The 10920-nt window shown below is 40.0% G+C and overlaps 1 protein-coding gene across 3 annotated transcripts in view; it reads right to left on the bottom strand.

The window, feature by feature from the left end:
* ZNF639 (zinc finger protein 639) overlaps window positions 1–10907 on the bottom strand; it is an 11668-nt gene extending 761 nt beyond the window's left edge. The window contains exons 1-7 of one of the 3 annotated variants that reach the window (XM_011958663.1): window positions 10868–10904; window positions 9127–9170; window positions 6743–6811; window positions 6024–6092; window positions 4636–4746; window positions 1170–1304; window positions 359–1024 (exon numbers count right to left, since the gene is read on the bottom strand). In XM_011958663.1, the coding sequence (XP_011814053.1) occupies window positions 359–1024; window positions 1170–1304; window positions 4636–4746; window positions 6024–6081 (970 nt within the window). In that variant the 5' untranslated portion in view covers window positions 6082–6092; window positions 6743–6811; window positions 9127–9170; window positions 10868–10904. Of the gene's footprint in view, window positions 1–358; window positions 1025–1169; window positions 1305–4635; window positions 4747–6023; window positions 6093–6742; window positions 6812–8787; window positions 9066–9126; window positions 9171–10325; window positions 10406–10867 lie in introns of those variants that run through there. The other 2 variants (XM_011958661.1, XM_011958662.1) reach the window with 2 other exon arrangements.
* Between the last annotated feature and the right edge of the window lie 13 nt (window positions 10908–10920).

Genomic DNA, 10920 nt, shown 5'->3' with positions numbered 1-10920 from the left:
TAAGATCTTCAATTTGTCCTGTTGAATATTCACAATATTGACATAAATAAATCCCTTCAGATAAATGTGAATTTAAATGCTTGCAATATTCTAGCGTACTTGAAAAGCCTTTCCCGCAGTCATCACAAACATGAGGAAAAATTTTAGTATGTTCAATAGCAACATGCCTGTTAACATTTGTATGACATCTACTCCGAAAACCACATACTTGCCATACAAAGAAGTTTTTACATTTGTCAAAGGTAATTTTGCTTAAGAGGCTATACTGTCCATGTTCTCCATTGTTATCACTTTATTAATTTACATGCATGCTCATTTACCACATGGCTGTGCAAGTCTTCTGGATCATTAGTTTCATGTTCACAGAACTGACACAAGTACTGTTCATCACAGCTGTGCTCCTGGAAATGTAGGTAGAGTTCACTGCTTGAGGAGAACTGTACATCACACTGTTCACACCAATAGAGGTGATCACTAAAATGGGTGTCTGCAATGTGCTGGCTGAGGTTCTCAAAAATTACTGTCTTATAATCACAGTATTTACAAATGTAGGGATCCTCTTCATGTAGTTTGGCATGTTCTATCAGAAGCATATTAGTAGAGAAACTTTCCTTGCATACTCGACACACATTTGAATCAGTACGTTTATGCTTCAGGATCATATGCTGCTTTAAGTCAGAAAAATATTTGCTGTTAAACTCACAAAGTTCACATTTATAGAGGCCACTGCTATTAGCTCTCAGTAAAGGCCATTTCTGCTGGGCAGTCACATTCAAAGCTTGGCTCTTGTCAAGAATTTTACAAAGTTTAGCTGGTGGTTCTTCATCAGTTTGGTCTTGGAGACTCTCAGAGGAATTGTTTTCTGTCTCTATATCATAATCCTCAGAAATCGCATGCACTTCTACAGCAATTGGAACATCTTCAGCAGTGTGAACTTCTATAGGACTCTCCTCTTGGGTCTGCTGGTTGACTGATTCAGGTGAGTCACACTCTTCATCACAAATTTCAATATCAGCAGATTTTTCTGAAGAATAAAACAAACCTATTATATGACTATAACTAAGTAAGATCTGTGAACTACAACTGGGCAAAAAGAAATTTATTGCATGCACTTTTTTTTAAATTCACTAATACAAAATGTATCAATGCTATTAATTAGTTCCCCCAACCTGTAGAAAAGGCAGTGTGGTCTAGAATTCTAAGTACAGGACTGGGAACCAGGTAGTTCTGATTTCTGTTTCTGGCCTTGATTCCATCTGCAAATTTTGGCAAGTCATTTGATGTCTCGGTATCAGAATCATCATCTGTAAAAAGGAATTTGGAAGAATACTTATTATTTATATAATCAGAGCATTCATTATAGAACGAAGCATCAATTTTTAAATACAATTTTGAATTCCAATAGGAACTAAGACTTGGATTTAGTCACAAAAAGAAAATTATCTATATACCTCAGACACAGAAAATCTGCTCAAACAAGCAAATGCTTTAGAAATGATGCCCCATTTGAACTAGATTACACTTTTTGAAGTTTCTTAGGATTTTAAGTTTAAATTACTGAGTTTGAATAAGTCTTTATATCCACAGGTCAGCCCCAGTGTTTCAAAGGTAGCACGGGGAAACTGAAATACAGGTTAATAGTGAAAACTGGGCTTCAACATTTTGCGAGGGAGCAAGTTTTGTTCTGTCTGCCAAGGCTGGAGTACAGTGGCATGATTGTGGCTCACTCACTGAAGCCTCAAACTCCTGGGCTCAAGTGATCCTTCAGCCTCAGCCTCCTGAGTAGCTAGGACTATGGGCATGCACCACCAAGCCTGGGTAATTCTTGTTTTTTGAGATGGAGTCTTGCTATGTTGTCCAGCCTGGTCTTGAACTCCTGGCCTCAAGTGATCCTCTCACCTTGGCCTCCCAAAGACCTGGGATTATAGGCATGAGCCACCACACCCAGCCCATCCATCATGTTTTCTTAAAATAGACTTTATTTTTTAGAATAGTTTTAGAATTACAGAAAAATCTGAGAGGATAGTATGGAGAGGTCCCATGTATCCCAGTTTCCCCACTACTAACATCTAACATTAGTATGGCACATTTGTTAAAATTAATGACCAATACTGATATCTTATTAATAAAGTCATCTAGATGTCCTTAGTTTTTAACCTAATATCCCCTTTCTGTTCCAGGATACCACATTCCATTAAGGTGCCATGTCTCTCTAGGCTATTGTTGGCTGTGGCAGTTTCTCACTCCTTGAGGAGTACTAATCAGGTATTCTGTAGGATGCCTTGCTAACGGAATTTGTCGCTTTCTTTTTTTTAAATGATTAGGCTGGAATTACGGGTTACTGGGAGATAGACCAGAGGTAAATTGCCATTTTCATCACTTCTTATTAAGGGTACATACTATCAATATGATTTATGGTTGCTGATGTTGATCTTGATCACCTGCCTAAGTATTTATCAGGTTTCAACACTGTAAAGTTGTCCTTTTTCTTTTTTTTTTTTTGAGACAGAGTTTTGCTCTTGTTGCCCAGGCTGGAGTGCAATGGCGTGATCTCAGGTCACCGCAACCTCCGCCTCCCAGGTTCAAGCAATTCTCCTGCCTCAGCCTCCCAAGCAGCTGAGATTACATGCATGCACCACCACGCCTGGCTAATTTTGTATTTTTAGTAGAGACGGGGTTTCTCCATGTTGAGGCTGGTCTCGAACTCCTGACCTCAGGTGATCTGCCCACCTCAGCCTCCCAAAGTGCTGGGATTACAGGCGTGAGACACCGTGCCTGGCCTAAAGTTGTGCTTTTATTTTCCATACTCTACCCTTTGTAAGAAGTCACTATGTGCAGTCCATATTAAGGAGTACAGACTTATATTCCATCTCCCAGAGGGAGGAGTAGCTACATAAATAATCTGGAGTTTATTGTTTCTTGGCCTTTTGGTTAAGATGAAGTCTAATAATTTGAAATTCTTCTGCACAGATTTGCCTCTTCTCCTCTATTTCATAATTTATAACAGCATGAATTCATGGATATTTTATACTCTGGGTTATAATTTTTTGTCCTCAAATAGTTTTCAGTTTTGGCTACTGGGAGCTCTTTAAGTTGACTTGTGCTCCTTTAGCATGCCCCTGTCGAGTGCGTGTGTTTGGGTTTTTTTAAGTACTTTTCCTATTTTCCAGCACTACAAAATGCTCCAGGTTCATCTTGTGTATTTTCTGCCCCAGACCTAGAATCAGCCATTTTTCCAAGGAGGCCTAGTTCTTTTCACTAAAGAATGGCATTAGAAACCAAGACCTGGCCACTCAATGTGCTCATGCTCACTGCTTCTGGATGTCCTTTCTTTTAGACCCTCTCAGCTAACAGAGCAAAAAGTGTGTGTGTGTACAGTACCATACGTATATATACACACACACATATCTACAAGCATTCTGTATGTAGCCATCTGAATCTATAGTAAGCTAAACATGAATTCATACTGATGTCTCCAACTCTACATGATTTTTGTAATTTATATTTCTGTGCCTGTAACGGAACTCAAGGGAACTGGGACAATCTGGTTGCAGAAGAAGTTCAAGTGCAAGTTGTAAATTGTTATCGTTCACCAATGCTCTAGAACAGAGCAACAGAAGATCCAAGATTGAAAAATACCAAATTACCCTCTGTTCTTTTCTTCCACACTATGTGGTACAGCTGAGTAGAACTGTGTCTAACACTATTCTTAACCTTTCAAGATAAATACTCCCAACTCTGAGTCACTCCTGCTTTGCCACCAATTCCTAACCAACTAAAGTGGATTTAGGACTGAGAGACGTGGCTCAGCACTCTGTGAGGCCGACATGGGAGGATTGCTTGAGGCCAGGAGTTCAAGACCAGCCTGAGCAACACAGCAAGACCCCGTCTTTACAAAAAAATTTTAAAGATTAGCCAGGCATCATTGGGCATGCCTGTAGTCCCAGCTACTCAAAAGGCTGAGTGGGAGGAATGCTTTAGTTCAAGAGGTCAAGAATGCAGTGAGCCATAATCCATAGAGTGAGACACGTCTGCATGGGTGACAGAATGAAGACTGTCTCCCCGCAACCCCACTCCCTTCAAAAAAATGGACTTACGAGAGTACCCTTTTTTATTTATATATCAGAAATAATGTTAAAAGTTAAAATTATAGCCGGGCACGGTGGCTCACGCCTGTAATCCCAGCACTTTGGGAGTCCAAGGCTGGCAGTTCATGAGGTCAGGAATTTGAGACCAGCCTGACCAACATGGTGAAATCGTCTCTACTAAAAATACAAAAATTAGCTGAGTGTGGTGGCGCACTCCTGTAACCCCAGCTACTCAGGAGGCTGAGGCAGGAGAATCGCTTGAACCCGGGAGGCAGAGGTTGCAGTGAGCCAAGATCACGCTGCTGCACTCCAGCCTGGGCGACAAAGTGAGACTCCATCTCAAAAAAAAAAAAAAAAAAAAAAGAGGAAGAATTAAAATTACTTGCTTTCTTAAAAAAATACAACTTTGCTTTCTTACATTGTAACAAATTGCAAAGACTTGTCTGTTTTGAAATCATCAATCCATATTTTATCCACATTTTCAAGTAAGGAATATAAAATGTAAAAGCAGTTTAAAGAAACATATTTTCAAAAATATTAGATATACCTTTGTTGTCAAAATATTTTAAATCTGGCTGTCTCATAGAACAGACACTGTAACAATGATCAGAGAAAATTCCATTGAATCCATCTGCAATTCTGCTTATTCCAGAGGAATCTGAACATAAAACAAAATGAAAAATATTTCAAGCACAGTAAACATACACATTTAATGAGAAACTTCCCGTTATCTAACATACACAGATGTTCTTAATGTTATAGTATCTGTAATGAAAATACTATGTATTTTCAACTTTTAAAGCTTTTATATTTCAGATCTGATACTGACATTGGACTTTGAAAGAACCACAAATTACATACTTTAAAACGTAACAACTTTGAAATACACAAGGATACATTTGTTTTATACTCAGAATCACACAAAATAAAAATATGTGATAAACACTGTATTAACTGCACAAAACAGTGAAATAAACACCAGGAAGGTGTGCCATGTCATGCAGAGAAAGGTTATTACATAGGGGAAATGCTGAAGACCACTTAGGGCTTCTGAATATAGTCATTTCAAGTCTTGTATAGGAAGGGCCAGTAAGCAGTATACTAGGATTAATTTCTTCAGAAATGAAGAATGTGTAGGCTGGGTAGACTAATAGGTAAGACTGAGATGGTCCCAAGTAAATGTATGCAAGGTGTATGAGAGACGGCCACAAAGACCCCTTTTCTTATACTGCCAACACAGCAGAGCCAACCTCAATCAAAGGATCTAAAATTACACAGTCATTTAGCCTGGCCAGCATGGTGAAACCCCATCTCTACTTTAAAAATACAAAAAATTAGCTGGGTGTGGTGGTACACGCCTGTAATCCCAGCTACTTGGGAGGCTGAGGCAGGAGAATCACTTGAACCCAGGAGGCAGAGGTTGCAATGAGCTGACATCATGCCACTGCACTCCAGCCTGGGCTATAGAGTGAGACAATGTCTAAAAAAATTAAATAAAAAAAATTACACATTCAGAATGAATGAAAGTTTACATTTCCAAAAGTAATAGAGAGGATAAAGTCTTTTTTCCCCAATAATGTAAAATATTTTCTACTAAGGTTGTCATTACTGTGTCTTAAGCACAGCTTAGGAATCAGACATGCAAATCCCAATTATGCTATATAAGTAAATAACCTTGGCTATCTAATTTTAAATATTTATAACCCATAGAGTTGTGAGGAATAAAATAATGTCTGTAAAGTTCTTATGTGTGCCTAGCACATGGCAGACAATAAGGAATATATATTCAGAGAATGTATTTAAACCGTTCTTTTACCTAAAAATTGACCCAGATACTTAAGTCTTATCTGATCACTCAGGAGAAAACGGATGAGAATATAATTTTGTGGGAATTAATCCATACCCAACTTCAAAATAAATTAATTACATGCTGACCTGAATAACGAGAAGGGTGTAGAGTCTTCCTTTTTCTTTTTTTAGGATACTCATTCATATCTTTTCAATCTAAAAAATGAAAAAAAAATTAACAAATATGTCACAAATAACAACTGTTAATGCCATTATAAAAATTCTAACTGAAGAATTTACTGGCAATAACAAATATGTGAGCCACTTGAAAATCTATGGTATAACAAAAATGTTAAACGATGCCTCTGTTTGTATTTCAGATTGCTTTCCAATCAGGTTTCAAGGCAGAAACTGATTTCTGTTTTCTTTCTTACGGAGGTTAAAAAAATTCTTTTTCAAATGTTGATATAAATTGTGAGAACTGGAATAATTACAATAAATCAAATGCTTAAGTCATTTTGTGTATATATAAAAAAAGAAACATTGTGCCTATGACACCACATTAGGAGTTTTATAGGCACAATTCCTACCATTGGAAATATCTTCATGTAGTTTTCAAGCTAAAAGTGGAGACATTTCCTTTAAAAAAAAAATATCATCACAAATATGTACCGGCCTCCTGGTTTCCAGAAAAAAGTACTCATCATATACATCAGAATATAAATAATTTTCAAGAAAAAAATCATTTTCCTATTTATGAGGTCACATTCAACGTTCCACTGAGAACACAACAGGTGCAGCAACCATTGTCCAATTAAATTCTCATTAACTTATAAAATTAATTAGTTTCAATACAGTCTACTTACTTGGTATAATTCTTACTACTGGAGTGAGGAAAAATGAATTACTAAGTTTCTGTAGATGGTAAAAAATGCCTGTAAGTAAAACATGAAAGAAGTTAGTAAGCAAAACATATAGGTCATTTCTGGTACTGAATACACAATGGCACCAGATCTTTAATCAACTGGAAAGTTATACAGAACTAATTAAGATATATTATTTTGAAAATAATGTACTACATACTAAAAACTATATATTGATAAATGTGATTATATGTAAATTTCCACATTTCTTTGAAATGATTCACATTCTACAGTTTTTTTTGAGACAGTCTCACGACTGACCTATAGTTAAATCTTTTGATACCCAAAAATATGAATCTGAATTAATTTATTCATCCATAAGGAAAGCAAGCATAATGAAAGCAAATCAAATTATAAACTTTTTTTTGTTTTTGAGATGGAGTTTTGCTCTTGTCACCCAGGCTGGAGTGCAATGGTTCAAGCTCAGCTCACTGCAACCTCAGCCTCCTGGGTTCAAGTCATTCTCCTGCCTCAGTCTCCCAAGTAGCTGGGATTACAGGCACGTGGCACCACATGGGGCTAATTTTCGTATTTTTAGCAGACAGGGTTTCACCATGTTGGCCAGGCTGGTCTCAAACTCCTGACCTCAGGTGATCCGCCCACCTTGGCCTCCCAAAGTGCTGGGATTACAGGTGTGAGTCACCTTGCCTGGCCCAAATTATAAACTTTAAACTGTTACAGTCCTTATAGATTATTTATTTAAGAAATAAAAGTGGCTAGGCACAGTGGCTCACGCATATAATTCCAGCACTTTGGGAGGCCAAGGTGCGTGGATCACCCCAGGTCAAGAGATCGAGACCAACCTGGCCAACATGGTGAAATCCTGTCTCTGCTAAAAATACAAAAATCAGCGGGGTGTGATGGTGCACACCTGCAATCCTAGTTACTCAAGAGGCTAAGGCAGGAGAATCGCTTGAACCTGGAAGGTGGAGGGCTGCAGTGAGCTGACATCACACCACTGCACTCCAGCCTGGGTAACAGAGCAAGACTCCCTCTCAGAAACAAAAAACCAAAACAAAACAAAAAAAGAAATTAAAGTAAAAGTGATAATAATTGACTGACCACCAATTATGTACCAGGCTGTGAACATACTTTATCTCATTTAATCCTATATAATCGTATGAGATGCACATTTCACATCACCCTCTCAAAATCATTTACTTCCTGCTATTGATGAGGAAACTGAGGCACAGCAAAGTCAAAGCTAGATACTCAGTAAATGCTGGGGTTGGGATTTGAATAAAGGTTTACTCAATTTTATTTATCAATCTATTTATTTATTTGAAACAGAGTCTTGCTCTGTCACCCAGGCTGGAGTGCAGTGATGAGATCTTGGCTCACTGCAACCTCTGCCTCCCCAGCTCAAGCGATTCTCCTGCTTCAGCCTCCTGAGTGGCTGGGATTACAGGTGCCCGCCAGCACACCCAGCTAATTTTTGTATTTTTAGTGGAGACAGGGGTTCACCATGTTAGCCAGGCTGGTCTTGAACTCCTGACCTCAAGTGATCTGCCCACCTCAGCCTCCCAAAGTGCTGGGATTACAGGAATGAGCCACCGCGCCGCCTATAATGCTCTTAACATCAAGGTGATACACATGACAAGTGTTCTAGTTGAGGTGCACATACTATTTTTGCTGCTTTGCTAAGTTCTGGGTATAGCAGCACTAAACTGATACAATACAGCAGGGAATGAGATAGTGCTTTTTCAGTTTATGAAGCATTTTCCTAACCCTTATTCTACTTCATCTTCAAAATGGTCCTGTGAGGTACATGCAGGTGTTACTAACAAACCCATTTACATTTTTACTGATATGGAAACAGCCTTAGTGAAAGTTAAGTCAACTAATAAGTGGGAGAACCGGAGATGAAATGCATGTACATCTTGCTTCCAGTTCTTAACTACTAGGTGGAAGAAGGGAAAGGGAATAGCCTAAAGAAACCGATAACCATGAAACGTACAGAAATGATACCAATATTTAAAATGCCTCACCTCGCCGGGCACGGTGGCTCACACCTGTAATCCCAGCACTTTGGGAGGCCGAGGCAGGCAGATCACCTGAGGTCAGGAGTTCAAGACTAGCCTGACCAACATGGAGAAACACCCTCTCGACTGAAAATACAAAATTAGCCAGGCATGGTGGCACATGCCTGTAATCCCAGCTACTTGGGAGACCGAGGCATGAGAATCACTTGAACCCGGAAGGCGGAGGTTGTGGTGAGCCTAGATCACATCATTGTCCTCCAGCCTGGGCAACAGGAGCGAAACTCCTTCTCAAAAAAAAAAAAAAAAACCACAAAAACCAAACAAACAAAAACCAAAATGCCTCACCTAACAATGTAAACAATTGTTCCTTGAGTAACCATCTCAATTCACTGCACTCAAAAATTAAAAAAAGAGCTATTACTATCTTTATGTAATAAACTAAAATTTCAAGACTTATTAATACCTCTTTTGTACACTTCCAGGATTCATATAGCCCAAAGCTTCACACTTCACGTTCTAAATACTCTAAAAGTATCAGGGAGAACACTGAAAACTGTCAGACGAACATGTTAAGTAGTCTCTTGTTATTTCAGAATGTATCTCAAGTTCTTTAGAACTTGAAGAATAAAATAAGAAAAGAAAACCAAGCGTGGTATTAAAATTAACGTTGCAAGCTGGCCTGGATTCAGGTTGTTAGGTGAGAGGAGTAGGCACATGGATCAGGAAGGGTTTGACTCCTACTTAGGGCCGAACAATATCCAAATGTCCATCGGACTTCCTTTCAGCACGATGGTGAGATGCCTATTCAAGACCAAAAAAGCTAATGATCCTTCATTTTAGCAAACATTTTTATGTGCCTTTTGTGTGCATAACAGCCTTGGAAAAACTTAGCTTTTTACTCAAGGACGTCAGAAACATTTGCTCACTAGTCTTAACAGGAAGATTCTGAATCACAAGCAACTTATCACACAGTTCCCCCCCACTCCCGAAATACAAACGACATATGTAACACGTGTCACTGCAGGAAAATCAGAAAAATGTTTTAAAAACTTTATATCACCTAGAAACCAACATCTTTCCACCTGTCATTTTTTTCAACCAACAAGAATGTCTATGCATAAAATACAATACATACAACAGGTAGTCAGCAATTATCAAATAGATAAACATTTTAAAAGGCTTTTCATGCAATGTGTAGTCTTTCTTCCTAATTGGTATAAGACGTCTTTACAGTAAATAACTCCATTTTTAACGAGTTTAAGAAGAGTTAAACTTTCTTTTTCGTTCTCATTAGAATAAGTATACGCTTTAAATTGTAAAGAATGGAAACAAAACATGTTGCAGGAAAGCCTGAACTAGAATCCACTACATGTCCAACGTGGAGGCAGTCTTTACTGCAATACCACACGGTCACTACATACTTGGTTCGCTATTTTTCAGTCCGGCATAAATCTTTCTCTTTGGGAAAAAAAAAAAGTATAAACTGCTTCAAATGACTCGTTTCCCTAGGCAGTACTTAAAACCAAAAAAGGGTTTCTAAGCACTGTAACGAGTGGAGCGACTCTCGGCTGGAGGCTTTGGGCGCCAGCATCAGACGCCTGCTCTCCGCGGCTACAACTCTTTGCGCGAGCCCGGGGATTCGCTGCCGGAGGTCACGAAGCCGCCGGGCAGGGCCGCAGCGCCACCGAGGACCGAGGGGCGTACCGAGCTCGGACGCAGCCAGACAAATGCCAGTCGGAGGCGCGCGGCAGGAATCCCCGGGACTTAGCCTGCCTCCACCCCGGCGCCACGCACCAGCCTCGCCCGGGCCCAGAAGTCGGCGCCGAGGAGACTCCCAAGCCCCGACCCCAAAGGTTCCCTAAAGACAACGGCAGTAGGGGGCCGAAGCGAGCCCAGCCAAGCTGTCCTGCGCATGGGGTGGAACTGCCACCGGGATGGGGGAGGGGAACGCCATCCCGCCATATAACGAAGGCAGAGTTTCCGTGTAAAGGGAGCTCCAGCCTCTCCCGTTGGAAGATGCGCCCGCACGCCCGCGTCCCCTGGAGCAGTCCAGCGCCCGGCCCACCCGCTCCTCCCTCATACTCACCAGTCAGTCCCCCCGGGCCCGCCCGGCCGGCCCACGCGCAGCTCAGAAGCGGT

Source organism: Colobus angolensis, unplaced genomic scaffold, assembly GCF_000951035.1.
Source record: "Colobus angolensis palliatus isolate OR3802 unplaced genomic scaffold, Cang.pa_1.0 Scaffold470, whole genome shotgun sequence".
Classification (NCBI taxonomy): Eukaryota; Metazoa; Chordata; class Mammalia; order Primates; family Cercopithecidae; genus Colobus; species Colobus angolensis.
Note: the sequence above shows the minus strand (reverse complement) of the source record. Positions and strands in the feature narration are given on the sequence as shown.